Consider the following 25005-nt stretch of genomic DNA (forward strand, 5'->3'; position numbering starts at 1 on the left):
CCACAGTGCTTCTTGTTGCCAGGAAACGGCGGCACAACATTGGTATTGAATTTTCTCCAAGTTCAGCCGATAGAACAACTAATTGAAATTACTTTTTGCTAACAAACGGGATCAATGATTCAATGATACATGTGAAAAATTTATTTCGAGTGGATTTTGTTATTTTTTCTCATCAATCCTGGAGTAGTTGCATACCTAAATGCAACACGAGTGGTCGCGTGGATGATGGAAATGTCTTCCACTTTTAATTGATACTTTCAATGAGAAATCGCTTTAAAAAGCAATAATATTTATTTATATGGGAATAACAGTCATAAAAGATCATAAAAGAACGAGAGCAGTCCCTAACTGACAAATACATGGAAGTGCAAGATGGATGCATTAAGGAGCAAGGATGCATAAAGTATCTAAGGAGCAATAATATGATGGTACGAGTGATACTTGAAGTATTGATATTTATTTTAAAATATGTATATCAATAGAAAACACATACATAACAAGCGGAAGACCGTGGCTGATCAGTCAGAGGTTTCCCAGGCCGGTAACATCGTTGTTTCACCTCCCTCCCCTCCCCTCTTTCTCCTTCGTGATCTCCGATCGATCCAACCAGAAATTGTTCTCATAAATATAAGGCGATACTCGTAGTAGTATAAGGAACTAAAGCGCCACTCGTTGTTTTTTTTCCTCTGCACTGAGTCTGGCATTGCGTCTCTAAAGCGTCACGCTACTTCGAACGGTTCGTCGTTGCTCGCCGACCACGCCGTCGACGATTCGCTCACGACGTGGGCTTGCTTTGGAAGATTCGCTTTACTTACAGAGCTCTACGAGAAATCTAGAAATCATTTTCATTCGCGACACACCGTGAACACAATTATGGCAATAGGTGCGGGCTGACGAGCCAACCGGTATAACTTTTTTTTTCTCTCCTCAAGAAAATCGAAAACAGCTACGAGTGCACACGATTTCAACTCATTAAAGCAGTCGACACGCTTTCGATCGCGAGTTAGACCGACGAAGTGAGAGTGACGTCAAACGCGAGATTCAAAACGACGCGGTTCGTGGGTTTAACGACGGGTGTCTGACTTGCAGCATCGAGCGAGACGCGAAACGCCCGACGTTATTCTCTTTGCTATAGTTAGCTGCCGACTTTTATATTTATATCTCTATAAATATTGGAGCCAGAGATTCTCACAGTTCAGACAGACGGAGAAGACGCGCGTATCTTCGACGCGGATCGTCTTCCGCTACCGACGAGACGCTGAGAAATTTCAAAGTAAATTTCTCGATAAAAAATTGACTTTCTCGATTCTTCTGTGAATCCTAATCCTTCCCGATCCGGGACGGCGAAAGGAAGATCGTCCTGAGTTTTCTGTTCAATTTTGCGTTTTAGGTGAAACAATTCACACAGACGTAACAGACGATATTCGGACTAGAATCACCGGTTCGGAAAGGATTGGGAAACGTGTATCTAAAACAATAGTGCTGAAACTTTTCAGGGACGTACCTCGATATAACGATATGTCTCAGAGATGTGTGGTTCTGTATCGCAACGAATAACGTAGCTGACCACAGATATGTCTCAGAGTCGTTTAACGATCCTCTTCCCTTCTCTCTCTCTCTCTCATTGCCGTCGCTGACTATTATCACCGCCATGATAAAGATAGCGCGAGACATTCGGATGCGGTTCATCGATATATATCCGTATTATAAAATCGCTACAGTAGTAAGACGCGTTCGGTATTATCCTTACATCCTTAAGTTACTTTCCGTCCGAAAGATACTGATTCTGCTCGGCGGACAAATTCGACAGGATATCCGCAGCCGTCGAAGACGTATCCCTCGCTTCGCTGAGACGTTGCTTTATGTTTCTGAAAAAATGGGTCCTTTCATTTAGCCGCAATATATAATTCGCGTACTTGGAGGAACTTGCGCACAAAATGTCGAGAAACTCATTCGTTCCTTTTTCTTCCGCACAGCTTTCATACAGGGTGTCCCAGAAAATAACCACATGCGGATAATGTAGACTAAAGCTAATAAAATAAATATTTGGTTAGGTAGAGGAAAAACAACCTACATGATTCATGTGATATTTTGTGGTTTCATAAGGCGCGTCTCACACCGTTCCTAACTCGTACACAACCTAGTACTCTAATTCTACAATTTTAAACAGTTCTCGTTTAAAAACGATCGTTTAGACGGAATTCTGATAAACTAGTAGTTGCGTCGTTTAGAGAGAAGAAGAATCTCTTCTCGGTGTACTCGGCATGCGGTTTTATTCTGGAACACACTACATAATTTTCATCCGTACCTTTTCTGCTCACCGAGCAATCTGCTGTTTCCCTCACCGAGTTCCACGTCCGCCATCTTATCCATGTAGGACCTCTGCTTGTCCGCATTGTAGTGCGGCAGATCGAGGTTGCCGTTATGGTGATACCCGTTCTCGTACCTGCTCAGGTAACCGTCCAACAGTGGCGACTTGCAAGTGTCGCGCGGCGACAGGTAATCGGCGTTGCTCGGCGACAGGATCTCCTCGTAATACTCCACGCTCTTCGGCGCCAGGCTGCCGACGGTGGAGCCGTATTTCCTCGGCAAGGTCGCCGAGACGCTCCTGCCGCAGTAGGAGTCCGCGAGAGAGGTATCGTTGAGAGAGGACCTTGACAAGGAACTCTTGTACGAGCCCACGATGTCGTTGTCGGCGATGATGTCCGTGCTGTGGTACTTGGCGCGAGCAGTGGCGAGGTCCAACGTCGGCGACCTCACGTATCTCCTCAGGGAATCGTGCGAGGAGGACGGCAAGCTGCCGTAATGGTCGAAGACGGACCGCGCCTCCGGACTGTGATGACCGTACGACGACGACGTCGTGTTCAAGGATTCGCTGTATCTCTCTCGCTCGACCGGCGACCTCCTGCTGGTCACATCGTCACCGTATAGACCGTAACTCTTGTCCGCCCTGAGAGAGAGAGAGACAAACGAACCAGAAAAAGAAGGAGTAAAAATTTGTCTCGCTAGTGAGTGAAACAAATTCTTCATTTTTAATTATTTAGTTTGGTCTAAAATTGTTATTTTTTTAATTTGATCTTTTCGATTTAAATATTTCAAGGTTCTTCGACTTTCGTCCTGTTCTATCCTGTTCTATCATTAAAGATGACAAATATATCAGTGAATAATTACCTGATCCTTGTCTTTAACGTCCGTGTTACAAAAGGAAAGAGGTCTAAACGTTTCGGTCCTCAGTTTGGACTACTTCAAGTCTTATACACAGTCTTATACTTATATAATAGTCACTGGGGATAAAAATATCAAGATGACACTGAGCTGTTGGAAGAAAAAAGCAAACGATCACGCGACAACGAATAAATTTCGCTGGCCAACGTATTTGGTACTGATTCAAAGATATAAAATCATCAGGCGTTGGAATCATAGATATGTAAAATGAGCGGGAGTTAAAATGACGCGGCTCGCATTATTCTCCTCTGCAAGTCGAGAAGCTCTTCACACATCTCTCTCGCTGAGCTACTTACCGACGCGTATCTACGCACATAACGTTGGTAAAACGAAAGAAAGCTGAGAAAGTCTATGCTTGCATCTCGTTTTACTCATTTAACTGCACTAAAAGTACCGTGCTCTTAATGGCCCTATTTTCTAATAGAATAATAATTAATAATTATAATAATAGTATTATAATATTACAAATATTATATATAAATATTTATTGTGAAACAAAAAAAGAATTATTATAATAAATAATTAGTTTGAAAATAGTAATTATTATGAATAATAATTCTTACTTTCAAGAATGAGGACATAATATCATCGAGAGATATGATTTCAATGAAGAGCTGTGTTAATACTTTACAAACAATACGTCATGCACGAACACATCCGGATGAGACGTTCGGAGGACGGAGGAAAAAGCAGAGATTGATCTCGCTCGATCCTTACCTCGTCCTCGGCATTCCGTAGCCGTACAATCTGTTGCGCGCCCACTCCCTGGAGCTGTTGAAGCTGGACCTCCTGGGTAGAGTCACGCTGCTTATCCCGGGCGGCGGGGCGGTCAAGGACGGTCTCTTGCGGTCGTTGAACCTCGAGTAGAAGCTACGCCTTCGTATCCGGTCAATAATGGACTCCGAGCTGTCGCCACGCGCGAGCAGGGAGTACGAGGGCGACGTCGGCGAGTGCAAGAGCGGCGAGTTCAGGTCGCCGCGATTGTGATTCAGGTCGGCCGAGCAGATCGACCAGGAGTCGAAGCTCTCGGGCTCCTCGGGCGAGAACATCTCGCTGATGCTGTCCTCCGTCGACTCCTTCGCCACCTTGACGACGTCCGTCTCACCGATCTCCCCGGGAGCAGCCGTCGGGGTATCTCGCGGCTTCTTCTCGACGTCCGCCGGCTTACCCGAGTCGACGTCCTCGACGATGGTTCGCGGACTGGCGCGCTCGTTCCGCGACTCTATGTGGTTCTCTATGACCCTGGCGCACTCGGTGACCTCTCGCTTCAGCTCGGCCACGTCCTTCGCGCGCAGCGGCTTGTCGATGACGATCTTGTTGCCAGTGATGTTAGCGTGATGCGTCATCTTCGAGAGGCACTCCATCAGCTTGTCGGCGCCGCTCTCGGGGACGTCTGTCTTGGGCGAGCCGACGTGGCACGCGACGGAATTCGCCCGGGGCGACTCGGACTTGGGCGAGTCTCTCTTCGGGGTCGTGTGCCGGAACGTGTGTTGCGGTATCTTGGACAAGTCGAGCTTCAGGCCCGCCCTGCTCGGCCGGAGCTGTTCCGGGGCCTTGATCTGGCCGACGCTGGGGTTCGGGGCGTTCCGAGCCACGGAGGAGTTCTGGGTCGACGGACTCTGCGCGTTCTGGAGAACGGAGTTCGTCTGCGGCGTGTCGACCGCTGTCGCCTTCGCGTTGGACTTACTCGGTGAAGTGTTGCTCGTCATGGTATCGTTCTTCAACGTCGTATTCTGTGCGGAATATTCGGAGTAACCTGGTCTCGCGGATGGAGCCTCTCGCGACGGAGGAGGAACGTTCGCGGGCTCCGTCTGCCTCGGGAGAGATTTCACGGGCGAAAGCTGGTCGTCGATGTTACTCCCTCTGATCGAGCTCTGCGCAGAGCCTTCGGGACTCTTCTCCTTCTTCGTCGTCGCGATTCTCTTCTTCAGCAACGGCGGCCTCGACATCCTCTCCTTCTCGTCGGACTTGCTCTCGGAGCTGTCGGATGTCTTCTTCACGACCTTCCTCACGACGCGCACTATCTTCTTCTTCTTGGTGCCGTTGAGCTCCTCTTTGTCTGCAGCTTCCTTCGGCTTCGCCAGCTTCTTCGTCTTCTTGTCCGGGTCGTCGATTTTGTCGACCTTCGTGGCGGACTCGTTCTTGCTCAACGAGCTGATGTTCTTCTTGGTCTTCATCAGCTTCTTGTCCTCGCCGCTCACGATCGGCTCCGCGTGCTTGTTGTCCCTCTGCGGGGACTCCGCCTCACCGGACAATTTCCTCGGCAGCGGAGCTGCCGGCTTCTTCTCCACGAACGAGGACGACGACGAGTCGGACTGCGCGACCTTCTCCGGCGTCTTCTTCGTCTCCCTCGGTTGCTTCTCCATCGGGGGCTTCTTCTCCTTAGAGATCAGCTCCTTCGGCTTCTCCTTCGGCGGCGATCGCTTGTACTCGCTCACGATCTTCTCGGGCGACCTCTTGCTCTCCGGCACCTTGCTCTTGGTAGCTTTACCGGTCGCGAACTTGGTCGGTATCTTGCTCGCCGCATCCTCCTCCGACTCGACCTTCGCGCATTTAGGCGGACTCCTCTTCAGCTTGTTGACGATCGTGCTCTGCGCACGGCCGCCGCCGTTCTGCTTGGCGTCCGCGCTCTTGAAGATACCCAACACCGACGTCACCCGTCCAGCCGTCTTCGACGCGCCCTTCACCTTGCCCTTGCCCAACGACAGATCCTCCACGCTCAACGCTCGCTTCAGCGAGTCGGACATCGGCATGCTCAGCGACGGGCACTCGACGGGCGGTGCGGAATTCTCGCGGAGTCCGCGCTCTTTCCGTTCCCCGGTCGGGACGGCGCCGTTCATCGTCGGCTGCTTCGTCGTCGGCTCGTCGCTCGAACGCAGTCGCTCCAGCTTTCTCTCCAGCAGGTGGAGGAAGCTGCTCTTGGAGCCTTGCCGCTCGATCTTCGCGCGCTCCTTGTCCTCCGACGACGACGCGGCTGCCTCCAGCTTGTCCTTCTGCAGCGCGTTCATCTCGTCCTTGCGCTCCTTGCAGCTCCTCTCCTCCTTGCTCTCGCTCTTGCGCCTCATGAACCGCGACTTGCGCCGCTCGTTCTCCGCCGCCTTCTGCGCCTCCTTCTCCTTCACGTACTGGCTCTCCTCTCGCGGCGTGTCGAAGAAGTCCGGCCGCAGGAAGCGCGAGATCCGGTGCTGCTTCGGCTTCGGACCTTTGCCGTCCTTACTGTCCTTCGGCTCGTCTTTGTTATTGCCGCCGCCGGCGGCTCGGAAGAACTTGCTGAGTATCGATCGCTCTTGACTCGCGCCGGCGTCCGGCGAGCCTGCGAAGGACTTCCTGCGGTCCGAGCTGAGGCTCGACTCTCTCGTCAACGAGCCGGAACGCAGCCGCAGGCTCGGGATGCAGCTGCGTCTCTTGGACGCGACGGAATTGCCCGGCTGCTCCGCGGCGCTGGTGATGAGCGCCTCCTTGTCGCACTTGTCCGTGTCCTTGTAGCTGGAGACAAGGTTCGGGTTGAACCTGTGCGGCGTGAAATTCTTCAGCTTGGACTCTTTGATGAGGTTCTCCGCGGCCAGCAGCCGGGTCTCGAAGCTGCGCGAAGACCCGTCGGGCTTGGAGAAGGACTTGCCGTAGTCGCCCAGGTTCGACGACGACTCCGTCGGCGAGGTCTCGCAGGACTTGGCCGACACGCTGGACGTCGTGGTGGTGTCCATGAGGTTCGCGTTCGAGTTGCACACGGAGACGGACTCCGACGCGGAGCCGTTCTCCACGTTACCGTCGGCGTCGGCTTGCTCCTCGTCGCGGCACGCCGCGTCGTCGATCGCCGGCTCCTCCTGGATCTTGTCCGTCGTCCTGTAGAAGGTGTCGCGCCGAGCGCCGTTCGACTTGGCCGCCGACTCCTTGTACTTGCGACCGAGCGTCATGATGTGCCGCGGCAGCAGCCCGTGCTCCTCGTGGTCGTCCAACAGGCTGATGCTCCGTCGCGGCGAGTGCCGCTCCAACTGCCTGGCCGGCTCCAGCAGGCTGTTGGTGCGTCTGATGCCGCGATCGAGCGACCGGCCCCGGTACTCGGTCTGGTCGGACGTCGCGGAGTGACGCTTCGCCAGCTCGCCGCAGGCGGAAGCCATCAGGGTCTCCCGCGTCGGCGACTGGTAGTACTTGTCGCGCGGCAACGACTGCCGGGTCTGCTCGATCAGCTGCCTGCTCAGTCGGCGCGCCAAGCTCGGGGTGAAGCTCTGCTCCAGCGACTCCTGCGTCTCTTTCCTGATTTGCGCCGTCTTCTCCGCTTCTACGTCTTCGTGTGTTTCTACTTTATCTGAAAGCAACCGAGACAGAGTCTACTATGCACGTCTCGCATGCGTGTCCGCGTATTATCGTGTTGTGTGCGTGTTCGTTTGTCTGTGAGTGTCTCTCTTTCTTTCTCTCTCTCTTTCTCTCCTTCCACGTGTCTCGATGACGACTAGCTGCTACCGTCGGGAATTCTGTGCGCGCAAGAATACTCTTCCACGTCGGTATTTATATACACTCCTTTATTTCTACATACATAAATCTTTCTTATAAAATCTGTCGAAAAGTGTAATAAATAAAATGAAACGTCTCCCTTTCTCTCTCTCTCTCTCGTTCTCTCATCGTCTCATTCTCTCTCTCTCTCTCTCTCTCTTTCTTCCTCTCTTCCTTTCAGAGTTTTGTTGTCAAGTTACCGAGTGTCCTGTAAATGGCTCCACATACCGGCTACACATATGTGGCGCTAACTGCTTTAAGCACGCGCGTATCGATGCACATTTTCAAGTCGCCGAGAAGCACTAAACGCGACTACCAACGCTCTGCCTGACTTCGGTGACTTAGAATAGTGGAAGATTTGGAGCTAGTCTTAAGGAGATCACACACACGGTATAAATAATGGCTCCCTGAAGATATGCATCAACGATACCAGCAGTATCGTATACACGTACTGTTCTGTTTTATATATAAATATATATATATGTCTATACGTATATATATATATGTATTAATACAGAAAATTATTCGTGTGTACTCATTTAACAGTGATCATGCAAGCAAGAGACTCGTTTTATACATGTCGGGAAAAAACAGTTATGATAAACTTTGAAGATCTCGACTGTTATATATATAACAGTACGATTGGTAATAATAATATTAAAAAAGAAATCACGTCCCGCACAATAAATATATGCGATATATTTATACACGTGTATATATATCACTCTTAATGCTTTCCTATAAATCACAATGTGTTAAATGAGTAGACTTAAGACAAGAAGTAGTGCACAGTGGATAATATTAAATACAATATATATATATGCATTATCAAAGCATGCGGAGACAATGTGAAGTAATAAAAACGCTGTTATTTAAACTCTTAAAAACACAACAAATATCAGCCATTTCAGACAAGGGTTAGCTTCCGCTTGCAAAGTATACAATCTTCCTTTCTTTTGTTTAATCTTTCATTTCTTTTTTCACTTTTTCTTTTATTTTCTTCTCGAGTATTTCTTCCTAACACAGTGTCACATAGAAAAATCCTCTCTCTTCCTCTCTCTCTTTGTCTATCATATAACAAAGTTATTCTCGTGTTTAGAACATGGCAACAAGTAGTAACTTATCTATCAACGACTAAACGCGAGCTATCGGCTCGGCATGATTTATTCCAATGCTGCGCAAAACGCGTTGTCACATACGCAATTTGCAATCGTCGCTCGCTAAATAATAACGGAAGCTACTTTCAAGTACGATCGGCGTTTCCGAAAATTATCGATCGACAACAGCACCGTCAAAATACGCTAAGTCATGTATACTGCGTCATTTACTTTTATATATCACTTGAACTGCAAATATATATATTTACAAGACACACAGACACATACGCCTCTACGCTACGCCCCTACTCTACGTGTACTGCGGAATAAATCATACCGATAGTAACCCCGAGGTTCGCAGGAACTCGCGAACAGAATGTCTGTCTCATCCGAAAAATCGCACGTGACGAGAGTGTTAATAGAGAGTGTATATATATATAATATATATAACTATATATTGTTTTTTTTCCGAGCGTTGTACGTTGTTCTTGTTGTTGTTGTAGTAGTTGTAGTTGTTCTTGTTATCGCGTACTCAGCACGTAACACGTCGTAATGCGAGAACACGATTATCCAACACGTCTTCCCATCGTGGCGGAAATTGTACTGTTTTGCCGGGCGCATCATAGGACTCTATGCGGTAACAGCAGGTAGATTGTCGTGACGAGGTACGAAGTGTGCGTGATCGAACGGCGAAAAAGGTATCTTTTTGGGGGTTTTTTTTTTTCTTTTTTGGATTTTTCTTTCTCGGTACAACATATATATACGAGACTGCAGCGTGACTTTATCTGCATTGTCACATTCACTGAATTAGGCGTATAGGTATAGTACCTAACTTGGTTTGTCTACTGGGGATTACCGTCAGCCCGCCTACGTAGAGTCACTCGCACGGTCGCTGCAACAACCGTCAATAAAACCGTCAATCAAACGTGTCACAAAACGGCGCCACTGTGATTTATTTTTTTTTTCTATATAAGACATATTTCTTTTGGTAATAATTGTTTGCTAACTTATTAGCCAAATGCGATGTCACCGAGAAAATCTCGACATGTATCCTTAAACAGGGTCTTCTTCTTGCGTTCGTCAAATGCAATTTACGTAATCATTGGTTGCAAGTAATTATCGTTAACGCGAGAAAAAGATGTTACCTTGATTACTTTCTCTTTTGATCTTCAGTCATTGTGTTAATTACATCTCTAGAAACAGAACAGAAAAGAAACATGAAACAAAATCGCTTTGATAAGTATGACAAGTTACTACAATCAAATCGGCTGTCGTTGAGAGAAATTTGAAAAGAAAAAAAGATCAATCCGTAGAAGTCCCTGTCGTGAGAGTTCATCAAGTCGATCGAGTCGTGAAACCGTAGTATTTTGTCTGAATACTGATTTATACTTAAGTATCGCCGCGTATCGCAAAAACTTCTCTCCAGTATCATCAATATACACCGCTAACAAACAATTATTTCGATTACTGATTGAAGAGTCGACGATAGACTTAAATTAATTGCATGAACTTGAATTAAAACATGGATTTCTGTCTTGGATAGTGGAAAAATCGAGATTTTTCTTTTTTACATACTGTATACATAATATATCATGTATATATATATATACATATATGGATGTGTGTGTGCAGTCATGCTCAAAAAATTTTTAGCGTTTTAACACTAGGTAAATGAAAGAGAAGGAGCTGCCACTACGATGTTATGAAATAATAGAAATCAACAGCAGCATTGCATTGCAACAACTATGGCAGTATTACGAGGTTCTATGTCAGGCAGAGTGAGCTTGCAATTTTTAATCTGTGTCTCTTTAATTTACTCGGGGACAAACCGTACGTGTTATTCTATTAAGTTATTAAGAAAAAAAAAATATCTCCCAATGTTCAAATATATGTACGTGTATCTCTTTCTCTCTCTCTCTCTCTCTCTCTCCTCCTCTCTCTTTTCTCTCTCGCTCTTTCGTACAAAAAACGATATTAATTTGCACAAACGCGTCATCGCAAGATCTCTACACAAGCTTTATACTTGAACAAGTAAAAAAAAAAAAAAAGAAAACAAAACTTATGAAAAATAGATTAGCTGTAGGTAGGCTTTATCAAAGGACCAATGGATCGTGCAGACATGCTGTCGAGAGTGCAAAGAGTCCCTAATAAAGGTGATGTTGAAAATACTTATCATCCCCAATAAGTTAATATCTCGCAAGTTATACGAGAATTATCGAATGGTTTCCCCCCTACGTTTATTGCTTCGTCAAAAACGGATGTTAAATTCGGGAGAAACACGTCAACGTGGGACGTGAGAAAATTGAACGTTTGGAAAAATCAACCGATCATTTTGCGTAACTTTGCTCTCACTTTTACAGGACGGATCAATCGTCTCCTCTCTCTCTCTCTCTCTCTTTGTCTGTTTCAATTTCCGATACATACTCATCTGTGCCGAACATGAACCGTGTAACTAGTCTAGAGTGTGTTAGTACCAAAAAAAGTCGCAAAACATCGTCAGGCAAGAAATCAAAAAATTCACCCGTCGGCGAGAAAGTGAACGGAAGAAAAACAAAGAAGAAGAAAAGAGAGAAACGATAAGTAAACTAGTAAAAAGTAAACAAAAAGGTGTGCTCTGTCTATCAACGACTCGACAACAGCTAGGTACTAGGAGATGCATACTGAATACCATCCAGCATTTTCTCACAAGGCTAATAAGTTTAACCAGTGACAAAATAGCACGATGACCATAGCGATTTAACAGAAGCTCGGGAGCCGCCCTCGGCGGATCTTGCCGCGGCCGCGCGATCGCTCTATCGCATCGGATCGTCGATGTCTCGGATCCAAACGATAGTCGACGTCTTGGTAAAAAGGTACAGAGAAGTACAGAAATTCAACTACGGCTTCTGTGAAGGCGCGAGTCAACATTCTACAACATTAAATATTCCTAGTGCACAATTCGCCGGTGGACCTTGCGCGAACGACGAGTCCGTGAATTGCCTTTCACAAGAGCGCAGGACTCGAGTTCGGATGTTCTTCCTTAAACGTTCCGCGTGCGCCACACGATTTTCGCGCAAGGTGCCACGTTGAATTGCAGAGAATGATTTGTATTACACTCTCTTACCTCTCGGCAACGTATTGCTCCCGATCTCGAAGACACTTTCCCTGGAGGGAGTGCCGCGCGATCCGGGGCTGCTCGGCGTTCCAGGGTTCGACGTGCTGGCGGTGTGCTCCCTCTTCGAGAATATATCCGCATCACGGCTCAGAGAATGCTTAAATTGCGATTCGGAGAGCCGCCTGCATGCAACAGGAAAGAACGTCGAATTATCACTCGGTGCGTAGGTACGCGACCGTATTTTTTCCGTCTTTGGCGCATCGAACGTGAAGGCTCTCACGCTCGAAGGCGGAAGAGAAAAAGAAAGGCAGAGCGTGAGAAAGAATATATATTCACATTCAGTGTCGGATCGTCTGTGTTACGAGAGAAAAAGAGAAAGAAAGAAAGACAGAGAGAGAGAGAGAGAGAGAGAGAGAGAGAGAGAGAGAGAGAGAGAGTGCAAATAAGTCGTAGCCGACGAAGGCGAAATCAGTACTGGCAAGGTGTTGGCATGAAGCAAAGGGTGTCACAGCCTATGCGGGTTGATCGTAGATATTTCGGGCTTGCTTATTTTCACAACGTGTACACTCGGGTGTGTCTCTCGTGTGTGGTACATCGATCATGTCGCTGAGGTGAACGAATTGGGTTGACACTAACAAAATGTATACGTAAATATATGCGTGATGCTGATGTTTAACCTGCTCGTTAGCGTGTGTCCAATTGCGATTTCGGCGTTTTCGCTCGCGCGCAAAACCGTGACCGTGACAAGTTTCTCTACTTGTGTCTCTTTGTTCGGTTTCTCTCGGCTAGTAGCGGGCGTTACACACTACGTTCTATTACACAATTTCTTTCTGAACAATTGGACTCACGTAGTCATGGTCCGTGTTTCGACATAGCTCTCGTAGCTTGCACAGACAAGCATAAAACCACCGTCACCATATCGCTAATCATTAGAGTTGGAGGGGAGGTATTATAAACAGCAAGTTTTATTAATGGAATGCTCGGTAATACCTGTTAATTTAAAATGGCAACGATCTCTCTCCACGCGAGAGGGGGCAGCGGTTTGCGCAGTAGTTACCTGGACAACGGCTTATTGAGGCCCCAGAATGCCTGGGACGGTTGGGCGCCGAGCCGGCCGAACAGTCTGCTGCTCGGGAAACCGCCCGGTCGATTATCATCGACATTGAGTCGCTGCGTGAGACTTCGCACTCTGGACAGTAAGGTCGAAAACAGATTCTCAGCGGTCAGCAACTCGAAACCGTCGTCGTCGTCGTCCTCGCCTGACGACAAGCTGTCGGCGTGCTCGGACGGCTGTCTCGACGGTCGCGAGCTCCTCAACCGGTGCATGTGCCTTTGCAGCAAGTCCTCGCTGTCCAGAGAAAGAATTTTGCAACGTGAGTTACGCTCGGCTTTAGCGCAGGTAAAGGTGTTCTTTATACCTGTACTTTTTGAACGGTCTTGCAATTTTTTTTTCTTTCCATTTTCTTTTCTCTTCCAGATGTGTCGAATATGCGCGTCTGCTTCGTTTTAAGACTTCTTCGTCGCAGCCATCTTGATTAATGACGCCAGAATTTTTGCGGAATATTCATTGAAATAAAAAGATATGTTCGTTGAATAATATTTGTAATCAATTTAAGCGTATTTTTAAAGTATTTCAAACATTTTTCTTTTACCCCGGCTATCAATAAATAGCCATAAAATTCACGTGACAAAATCGTAAAAAAATAAGCTAAGAAGGAAAGTTGCGTCACGTTAATTTTACGATTATTTATTGATTGTTAGAGAGCGAAAGAAACGTTTTCGTAATATTTTACAAATGTATCAATCGATCACAAGTGCCATTTTATGGACGTATCTTTTCAATTGGATAAGTACGATTAACCACATCTCTATTGACTACAGACTACACCGATTGGCCGATACTAGAAAATCTCCGAATCACGGCCGGCAGTGCTTGGTGGTGGTCAGTCGTAACGTGGTCAAAAGAGACGCTTTCCTCTTAACTTAACGTATTTTGCAGGAATTTTGGGCACACATTTTCTCGCTTCTGACGCCATCAACCAAAAACGGCAGCTTTAAGTACAGATAACGCGATTTATCGCAGCTATAAAGAACAGATTTCGTACGATTCACTTTCGATAACATGGCACGATAGTGTGTCTACCTGTGTAACGAAGAGAATGGTGATTCGTCCTCGCTAGCGTCTGATAGAAGAGAGCTCATTCGCCTCGGTCTACCAAATCTTGACCTCGGTGGGTTCGTGCTTGTCGGTGTGCTGGTCTTGCTCTCCGGCTCCAGGCTACCCGATCTGGGTGTCACGTAACCACCACCTTCTACGGCGATGGGAATTATGTACTCCCGCGGGCTCTTCCTGATAGGTTCCGGGCCCACAGTGGAGCCGAGAGCGCTGTCGGTGTCCGAATCAGCTGTCGATTGGCGAGATAGAGAACTCGATCGTTGAGACATTGATCGTTGGGACATCGGCGGCTTAGGCGGCGGGGTAGACGAGTGCTGAAGAGGGTGCTCGGGTCCGGTCTCCACCTACACTCGCGAAATCACAATTGTTATGTTGAAGGAAAATATGCTGAGAAAATGGCTGACTCGTAATTTTAAAACAATGCTTTATGCCCTAATTTTTTGTCTAAATTATCAATTTCTATTTTTTTTATTATACGGTTTATTATTAGCGGTTTATTATCAATCATGAATCAGAATAGAAATAACGGCTGCTTAATTTAAGACCTCAGACACAAGAGAGTTATTGTGCGTTATTTAAGACCGATACTTAAGGAGGCTGCAAGGCTCCAAGTCGCATTTTAGTGGCGTATTAAGAGGGCCACTTATAAATTTAGTATTTATCAAGCAAAATTACGTTCCCATATATTTATTTCACTAACTAAATAATAAATGTCAATTTGAACCGAAGCTGAATTTATTAAAAATTATTGAACATGTACGAATTTATTAAACATATATACATATATCAAAATATATCAAAATATTCTTTATTTTTTTTTTTTACTAATGCCATATAGATAATAGAAAGAGATATTTGTGTTCAAATATACACATATATGTACGTATTTTGAGTATTACTATAAACTTTACACTGCCATATTTTCAAAATAAAATGGTAAAAATAAAATAGTCAAACAAAATAATTCAAAAATTTGTGTATAATGTCTGCATATCAGTCTTTAATATCATAGCAATTTTTTATCAAAACCTTGCTTTTAGTTTAGAAGATATTAAAAATAAAACTTAAAAATAGCACGATAATCGCTCAAAGAACACATATAAAAAGTATGAACTTTAGTTACAAATATCTCATTTCTTGAATGGTTAATTTTTTCTAAATTACAAGAACAGTTAGATAATATTTCAGTGCGTACGTAGTGCAAGTTTCATTCGAATCCTTATCAAACTTATTTCGCCTTACAACCTCTTTAAGGCATAAAATGTTGCCTTAAGCCGATAAATTAGCCATTCTGCTGAGATCCCAAGACCCTAAGACGTATAGCTTCAGATAAAGTCGGATGATTCTTTCGTACCTGGATAGGGATGATTCTCTCTTTTGGCGGTGCAGCCTTAGGTCGGCCCTCCGGTTCCAAGCTCGAGCTCCTATTGACATGAGGCACCGCTGCGGCGACCGGGAATGCCACCTCCGATCTTTGTGTGCGCAGCTTCTGCGGCTGAAAAGCATCGATCTTAGCCTCCACCTCGGATTTAAACGCCACCGTTTCAGGCGGCTTGGTTCCGGACAACGTGATCTCGGCCTTGCTCGTCTTTCGTCTGGGTAAAGTCGCGCTCTTCAACGTTATCTCCATTTTACTGGACATCTTAGGCTCCTCCAATTGCGACCTGTCGCTAGCTGCCGTGTCGAACGTGCTAGTTATCTATTGAGAAAAAGAACGGCAAGTAAAGTAGAAGAAATATTATACATGAACTGGCTCTGAACTTGCCGGTTTAGCCAAAGAAAGAAATCCAAACAACATTTATGTCTGAAAAACGTCTCAAAGACTTTCTTTTAGACGTCTTATCACCGTTACGTCAACGTTAAAAAACGTTGTTACAACGTATTAGGATGTCTTGATGTTACCTGGGCAAAGTATCGGGCTTTTAAAAGCCAAAGTACGGATTGTTTAATGCTATTATATAAATATATATTGTTAAACAATTACCACAATTGCCACAAGCAATTAATATTTAATAATATTAATATTTAATAGCATTAAAAACCTCGTGCTTTCGCTCTTAAAGGCCTGACATACTCTATTTTACTTTCTTCGGTTAAAGAAGCAGAATCAAATCGTCGAGAGGAATGCGAGTGATCGATGAAGCGCTAAGAGCGTGAACAGCGTCGTGAGACTTACAGATGCCTCGGGTGCTGCTGAAGACTTAGGCTCGAACGCGAACTTCGTCTCGACCGGCGTGGAGACCGACACGGTGGCCGATCTCACGTCGTTCGGCGCGACCTGTATCTTCAGCCCGAGTTTCTTCGGGTCCGGGCTCTGGGGGGAGATCGGCGGCGAGCCGTTCATCGGCTTCCTCTGCATCGGGGGCTTGCCGATCGCGCCGGTGATGATGTCGACGGCGCGTTTCTTCGCCTCGTCTCGCTTGTTATCCGACTTGTCGTCGGTTGCCGTCGCCTGCTCGCTCGTTACCTGCTGCTGTTGCTTCTCGTCCTTCTCGCTCTTCTTGCTTTCCGTTGGTACATCGATGATAACTTTGGACGCGCTCGCTTTCGCGGTCGGCGGAGCGGTTATGGACGAGAGGCTGGCTTTCCGCTCAAAGGCTCGCTTCGCGCCCCCTACGTTGACACCGGGAATAAATATCTTCTTGGGTTTCTCGCTGTCTGCGGTGGACGCCAGCTGATTGAACTTCTCCGCGGTCTCGAATATCTTGGAGCGCCGTCTCTCGACGGGCTTGGCGGGCGCGCTCGCCGCCTCGTTCGACAGCTCGGAGTCTAAGGAAAGTGCCTTTTCTTTGAGTTTCTTGAAATCTCCCTCCGTCGGCTCCGAGTGCTGCTGCTGCGCATCACGCGGTAAGTACACCGCCTCGTTCCTCGTGCTACTAGCGTCACTCTCATTTGGCACTTTTGATTCGAAAGCATCGAAAGCAGACTCTGACTTCTTGCTGGGCAACGTTGCCTTGTCTGCTGTTTTATTATTATTATTACTACTGTTATTATTGTTATTATTACGCGAGCTCTCTGAAGCGTTACCGCTTACGTCTTCACAGAGACTCTTGCTGGGAGACTTGGTGTACTTTTGTGGAAACTTGTCTTCCACGTTGCTGACCTTTTGATTAGTCTCGTAGATCGGCCGAGCGCCTTCGGCGGACGACGATATCGGCTCGCGCGACTCCTCGTGTTCGTTCACCAACGGCGTCTGGCTCCTCTCCTTGCTCAGCGATCTCTCTTTTGATTCTTCGATCAGCTCCAAGCAAGCCGCCGCACCTTCGATTTTGTCCAAATCGACGGTCTTGCTCATAGGAACAGTTACCACGCCTGCTGCGGGCTCCACCTCCATCGCCTCCTCCGATATAGAATTCGGGATCGGTGCTGAATGGTGCCTGAAATAACATCTCTCGATGACGGAACGCCGGTGTTTTCTAAACTTCAAGCGGAATCGAAGCTCAACTTCCGGAAGGTAATTATAAGTGACCAGAAAACGTTGTATGTATACGTAATCGAGAAGATGATTCTCTCTCTTTCTCTCTCTCGTGTGATAAAAAAAAAGAGTCACTAATAATAACACATAATTAGGAAATAACTTACCTCGACGAGGATCTGTATGCTCTGGGCTCTCTCTCATCCGACCTCTCCTTCCTCCTAGACCTCTCTTTCCTCTTCACGCCCGCCGCGGCAGTCTCGTCCATCGATGGCGTCGTCTCCAGTTTCCTCTTAGCGTCCCCGGCCGCGGAAGATCTCGGCTCTTCGTCAAATAGCTCCCTTATCCTTCTGTCGGAGCTGTTCTGATCAAGCTCCATCAAGCTACCGACCGAGTGACACCTCGTAGGCACCAGGGTCTCGGAGGACATATTGTTCGCGACGTCTCCGGCCGCCTGTTGATCGCCCACGAGTAGTTTCTCAGCGCTGGCCGACTGTGGCACCAAGGACAGCAACAGGTCCAGCCGCACGGGTGTCTGAGCTGCCAAATCCTCGGCGATGTCGAGGCAATTCTGCTCGTAGCCCTCGTTCACCCACCAATGGGTGCAGATCCTTTCGATATCGGCGCGTCTGCCGGGGCACACGGTGAGCATTTCTTTTATGAGCGGCGAGGCGGCTGAAACAAGAGTATAGTTGATTAAAAAAAGAGATAACACAAATATCTGCGCTAACATTCTTCTCGTTGATTAAACATAATTCATTGAAATTTACTCTGCGAAATTATCGCGAATTTATCTTAATTAATTTATCTCAACTATCCCTTTGCGAGACATCGATTCATGAAATACTGTACTTACGGGATGGTTTTTTCGGCTCGAAATAATCGGATTGTGAGATCTGTTTGACTAGTCGCTTGAAGTTAGACCCGTCGAAGGGCATAGCACCGTAAACCAATGTGTAGAGCAAGACGCCTAAACTCCAGCAATCCACTTCCGGTCCATGATAAGGAGTCCCTTTCACTATTTCCGGACTGGCGTACAATGGACTGCCGCAGAACGTGCTCAACAATCGTTGCTCATCGAACACGTTCGAGAGACCAAAATCGGCTATCTTGGCGTTTCCCACTTGGTCCAGTAAGATATTCTCGAGCTTCAGGTCTCTGTGGCAGATCTTATGTTTGTGGCAATAGAAAACAGCGGTGGCTATCTGCCGGAATATTCTGCGGGCCTCCTGCTCGCTCAGAACCTTGCGTTCGCTCAAGTAGTCGTACAACTCACCGCCCGCTGCGTATTCCATCACCAGCACCATCTTTTCTCTGTTTTCGAAAACTGTAGAAACAAAGATACTCAATAATCTCGCGTGTAAATTACATCGAAAAACGACGCGAGAGCGTCAATTTCGCCGATCTTAGTTAACGCTAATCAAGAGATCAGGCTACCTTGACATTTTCAAAAAATTAGATAATTCTCTTGCTTTAAATTAAGGTTTATAATCTTAAAAATAATATACAAGTGGTCAAATTTGAAAATTCGCGATATTTTGTGAGTTACAATGTCGCGTGTGAGTAGCGATACAGGTACGTTCGAGCGCCTGGGTGTGGCCGGAACATGTAAATAATAAATTACCTTTTAGCATTTGTCATTACTTCGTACTTGCCTTCTTTCTCATGTTTATATTAGTGTGTGTTTCATGTTAGTATCGGAATTTTAACCAGTCGTTCAGCCGAATTCAACAAAGCTGGAGCTCTTACGTTTAAACACTTGTGTACTCGTTAAAAGAACACGAAATTACAAATTCAATATTCGTTGGATCCGTATATCGTCGTGAAAATATCGTATCCGATGATACGACATAAATGGCCCAATCCTTTAGCAGTTTTTATACTCGTATAACATTAAAACCTTAGCGCGAGCGGATCATTACCTTCGTAAATGTGAATGATGTTCGGATGTTGGACACTCGACATAATTTGTATTTCCCTTCGTATCCTTATCAGATCGGCCTCCGTGTCGATTTTGCATTTCTTGATCGTCTTTATCGCCACTTCCTGGCCAGTCTCCTTGTTTATTCCTAATTGAACTTTGCCGTAAGTGCCTTGTCCCAGCTTCTTTATGATGTCAAATCTGCAAATTTACGATTTAATTTTTTGAAACTAACTTTGGAACGACATTAATTCAGACGCTTCCTTCGCAACGGTACCTGGAATTTACGAATGTGATCTTTCTTTTGAAGCCGCACAAGAGCATCTTTCCGTGAGCGGAAAAACGGATTACGCGCGTTACGTGCCTAGATTCGCTATCGATTTACATACCTTTGTTTTAGCTTCCGCTTGTGATTATGAAGACGCACACCACCCGTGCTCTCCATCCCCCCCATTATGTTGTGTATATTCGGCTCCCCGACGACCATCTTGCCGGTGCCTATCTGAAATGAGAAAAAACAAATGACAAATTTGTTGGTAAACAATCTTTTACTCTTATCTCATAAGTTAAGAGTTGAAGAAGAGAGGAATGTTAAATATATAAAATAATATACGATATGTAATATATAACTTAAGGATATAAAACATGTATAATACGTAACATAACGTGCTGTGTCAAGAAGGCGATGGTGAGACTGAAATCCAAAAGTTTGACCGAACAAATATTAATCTGATCGATAAGAAGTAATCTCACGAGATAAGAAGCAATCTCTCACTCTTATCTCACAAAATCTTGCATGTTACACACTATTCTGTATATATGGCATTTTTCCGGCGCACTAAAGATCAAAGACAGTTTCGGAGTTGAAGTTGGGATTTTTCAGACGGCGAGAATCCCGTGTTAATTTCATCCTGGCGGGCGGGTGAACGATTCCCGAATCGTCCCGAAACGGCGACGTTATTGCGACGCGATTCTTTCTCTCTCTTTCTTTCCTCACATTCTCTCCCATTTTTTTTTTTTAGGCGCTTCCTGCCTCCCAGGCGGAACCGCCGGCGTATACGCTCCTACTCTCTCGTAAACGAGGATGACAGCGGCGAAAAGTAGCTATAGCCACCCGAGCCTTACATTAGAAGATGAAGAAGGCGGAGGCGAGGGGTGGAAGAGAGGGAGAGAGAGCAAGAGAGAGAAGCAGAATGCGGTGAGTTTATTTCGGGCGTCGAGACGCCAGTGTATGCCGACCCGTCGTCGGTAGGTTTCTCATCTGCATCGTCTTCTTGTCCTCCTGCCTGTGAACGCACGGAAGAGACTACCCGTCGCTAATTTCCTCAAATTTCCCCCGGAAAATCACGCGACCGAGCCCTCGGGAATTTTTACGCAAATTACCCCGTATAATTATCGCGCACTCTGAATCAGCGATTAATGAAAAAACGAAAATACATCAACTTTATAAACGTACACGATAATATAGAATGTAACTCGCGAAAATAGTGCTGAGCGATTGGTTATTCGCGATTCGTTTAATATTCATTTCGATTTATTTAACACACGTTACAGTCCGTATGCACATTTCTCTTCGTATCAGCGAGCTAAAGATAAAGCACGTTTTAAACTTTTTACCTATTTTCAAATTTCACGCGGAGTTTCAGAGAATGTTAAAAAAAGAAAATAGCAACCCGTGATGTGTTAATTTTACATTCGCTCAGAGGCGCGCACATGTGAACGCTGCTTCACATCGAGACGCCTAATTTTTACCGAGAAAGCAAGTCGATTTCGGGTTTTTCCCATCTCGTCGAATTGCGATTTAGGGCAGAATGGCTAATTTATGATATTAAGACAATATTTTACGGTCTAAATCTTTGTCTAAATTATTATTTTTTTTTACTTTTCTTTTTAATTATATAGCGGTTTATCATCAGCCACAAATAGAATAGCTTTTTAATTTAAGATTCCAAACACAAGACAGTCACTATTTAAGACCGACTAAGGCATAAAATGTTGTCTTAAACTGATAAGCCAGCCATCCTGGCAAGGTCTTTGCCGTAAAACGGAACGAAGCTTCGCGACACGATATTGGCGAATTCAGATCCCCGAGTAGACCTCAGATGTTACTACTTCGTGATTTACGCATTCTTTCACTCCGAAAACGTCGTTAATATCACCCTCGAACGATTAATGAGACATAATTATTACCGGACAGTATAAACGATCGCGAGCCGTGCGTCAACCGACCCGCCAGCTTTCGTTATCTCGATTTTTCATCGCCGAAATAACTAAGCGCCTATGTGGCGCATAAATTACGTTGCGATTTCGTCAAAGAGCGACGTTTACGTCGACGACATAAATCATCGACATATGTATACGGCGCGTTTCTAAAACGCTCGTCGAATGTCTCAAACCGAGCCCGCTTAATTCATAGCCCGTCTTTTCTTTTCTTCAGCGAATTCGCGGGAAAGCGAGTCGCGATCCAAACTTATGAGGAAGGAAATCAAAACGAATGGCAAACTTTCGTTTCGCGTGCGGTCTCAATTGAATTCTAACTTCTACCTCACTTTTCATGCTTTGCCCCCTCTCCCATTTAACTATCTTTACTATTGTTATGTGATTTACTCACGCAGAAAAATAATTTTGCTGTTGTGGAGAAGCCATCGTTGCAACAGCAATAAAATTAAGTAATCAAATTATTTCAGCGTATTATTCATAATTAGAACAGCAATAATTTTGTTACCAGGAAAGAAAATATTCTGTTGAGTGAATTTGTCCTCGGATGACACGTTAATTTGTTGTTAAAACAAAATAGTGTCTTCCTATATTCGCTAATTTGCCCTTACAACAAAATAATTTATAGATTTAGTATAATAATTCAGAGAATAGCAATTAGTATTCTTAACAATAAATCTAATAAATCATTTTATCGTCCATATCGTAACTGACAGGTTTTGCTGCAGCAGCATAAAATTTGCTGTGTCAGGAAATAATTGTTCTCCGTGCTTTATTAACTACTTTTACTTATTTATTTTCGCCGCTTTTCTAGTTATCTATTCTACTGAAACAAAAACTCGTTTTTTCTCTCATTAGTCTTTTGTCCAGAAATCCCAGAATTTTTACGGACGCGAAATCAGATGCGGCTATCAGAGAGATGGCGGGTCAAAACGCGGAACAAAACGCCGTACATTACATTGATCGATTGTATTTTAAAATAAATAAATATTACACGTATACATTTTAGTCAACAGACAAAATGAACTTTTGCGTCAACCCAATAATATCGAGAAATGCGACGGAAGAAAATATATAAAGAAGAAAAATCAAATCAAACATTCGGTCAGATTTTCGCGCTATGGAATAGAGCCGGCTTCGGATTGCTATCGCGAAATACAAAGCCCGTCTCTTTTCGTATTTCAGCGACGATTTGTATAATTGGCAGTATTGGCGAGCGGTTGCATTTTGTACGGGCGGCAAGCAACGTCTGGACGGCGGCGTCGTTGCGCCCAGCCAAGGTCCGTCCGAAAGGAAAATAATCTTCCTCTTGAATCGGGGCGGCCCTGTGGCCTCCTCAACCGAAAGAGAGAGAGAGAGAGAGAGAGAGATCATCGTCGCGCGACTATTAATGCACCGCAATATGGATAACGGCTGGCTCAAGTGCTGCGCCCGCGTTCAGGCGCCTCGGAAGGAGCGAAAACGGTGGCCGCTCTCTCCCCGAGGGTGAATGAAACTCAGAAGAAACGTAGCGACGCTGTTCCGCCGACGTCGATCGAGCGCGTCGAGGTTGAGATCCAGCCGGAGGACGAGTTTGTATAACCGCCTACTGTTACGTGCCGCAACGCAGGACTTTTCTTTTGACCTTTCCCTCGGAAATGTTCTATTGACCTCGGGTATCTTTCGACCGATAGTGCGGCTCGAACTTCGGACGATATCTGTGTAAGTCCTTTGAACCTTTTCCTTCGAGCGCGAAAACACACTTTTTTTCTTTTGAATCTTAGATATCCTGGTAGCTCGGGCCTCGGCCTTAGATTCATAAATCTCGAATTATGTAAACCGCGGAGATACGCCGGAAACTGTTTTGAAATAAATATATCTATCTATCTTATAATAATATATATCTTATCGGTACCGATTCGTAATCTGTGTAAACGAATTCTTTCTCTTCGATTGTCCGTCGAAACTTAACCGTGAGCTAGCCAAACAGAGAAAAGGATTCAGTTCCTGCAATAGAATAGAGACCGGTTGAAAACTCGGCAAGAAATGAAAGCTCGGCAATAAGAAGCGATATCTCTGTTATCGCAATTGGAAACATTTGTGTGAACATTCGGCTGCATTAAAATTCGGTTGAGATAACTGAGAGCACAATTGACCGAGCAGAAATATCCTACAGGAATCTTTCTGTTCCCACGACCGAGTTTTTAGTCTAACTCTCAGGTAACAAAAAATTCAGTTAAATCGACTTTTTTTTTCTCGTGAAACATCCGCGAAGAAAAAGAAGCGGAAATTATACTTATACAAAAAAAATTCAGTTCCTGTAACTGAATAGGAACCAGATAAAAATTCAGTAACGAGGAACATTTCTGCACTGAGAAGAAGAAATTGAAATTTTGTGAAGTAAATATTTCTTGTGACAATTTCTCCAATATTTATTGGTTAAAAAAAAATTTGACTATGATGACGGAATATACATTTTTGGGAAATATATTTAAGTTCCCTTATTAACTGGTTTGTACTATATGTTAGAAATAAAACTTTATTTCGCCGTATTTAAATATAACATTTATCTCTGTGAAATAAACCTTACATTTCACAGATAAATTTTTAATTTTTTTTTCTCAATCTGTTACCGCAACTGAGAACATCTGTATGAACACAGCTGTGTCAAAACTCGGTTGAGGCAAGAGAGAGCAATTGACTAATTGGAAACTTTCTAGAGGAATTTTCCTGTCTCTGCAATCGAATTTTCGCTCCCCAGGCAATGGAAAATTCAGTTACGCCAATCGTTTCTTCCATGCGATTATGATTCGATTCGACATTATTTTTGTATCAAGTGTTATTGGAACTTCTATACGTCCAAGATACATCAGTTTTTGATAAAATGTTACGTTTTAATAAACGTTTGATTACACGTTACGATCAATGTAGAGGGATGTAGTATTGGAAAAATTTCGGTGACGTTCGGTCGTTTTCAATAGTAATGTCTAGTATTTTAAAATAGGAACGCAAAGAACGTTAGCGGAATTAATGTCGAGTAAACAGACGCATTGCGAGCACAAACGTCGAGCGGAACGCGTTTCAGAGAGCAGACAATAGTGCGAGAAGTATAACGGATGTCTGTGTCGCTCCAAAACTTCCATCGCGTGCTACGCTCGCGCACGCTGTTTTCGACGATTAGGCAACTCGAGAGGATAGCCGACAATAAAAAGGAAATATACAATACGACAGTTAATCTGTCATGGCGCCGCACCAACAACTTGAAAAACAGAAAGAGAGAGAAAGAAAGAGCAACACACACATACACATTTATATATATATATATATATATATATATATATAAATGTGTGTGTGTGTGTTTCTCTTTCTTTCTCTCTCTTTCTGTTTTTC

At 45.1% G+C, this 25005-nt stretch overlaps 1 protein-coding gene across 1 annotated transcript in view; it reads right to left on the bottom strand.

The window, feature by feature from the left end:
- Positions 1-440: 440 nt before the first annotated feature.
- The window catches only part of LOC106748851, a 32893-nt gene continuing 8328 nt past the window's right edge, over positions 441-25005 (bottom strand). Inside the window, exons 2-13 of the mRNA XM_014627741.1 lie at positions 19809-19921; positions 19421-19620; positions 18355-18825; positions 17666-18173; positions 16260-17460; positions 15438-15782; positions 14051-14427; positions 12965-13255; positions 11917-12089; positions 3943-7531; positions 2309-2950; positions 441-1868 (exon numbers count right to left, since the gene is read on the bottom strand). Coding sequence (XP_014483227.1) covers positions 1760-1868; positions 2309-2950; positions 3943-7531; positions 11917-12089; positions 12965-13255; positions 14051-14427; positions 15438-15782; positions 16260-17460; positions 17666-18173; positions 18355-18825; positions 19421-19620; positions 19809-19906 — 8004 coding nt within the window. The 5' untranslated portion in view covers positions 19907-19921 and the 3' untranslated portion in view covers positions 441-1759. The remainder of the gene's footprint in view (positions 1869-2308; positions 2951-3942; positions 7532-11916; positions 12090-12964; positions 13256-14050; positions 14428-15437; positions 15783-16259; positions 17461-17665; positions 18174-18354; positions 18826-19420; positions 19621-19808; positions 19922-25005) is intronic.

This window comes from Dinoponera quadriceps, unplaced genomic scaffold (assembly GCF_001313825.1).
Source record: "Dinoponera quadriceps isolate SergipeBrazil2010 unplaced genomic scaffold, ASM131382v1 scaffold1889, whole genome shotgun sequence".
NCBI lineage: Eukaryota > Metazoa > Arthropoda > Insecta > Hymenoptera > Formicidae > Dinoponera > Dinoponera quadriceps.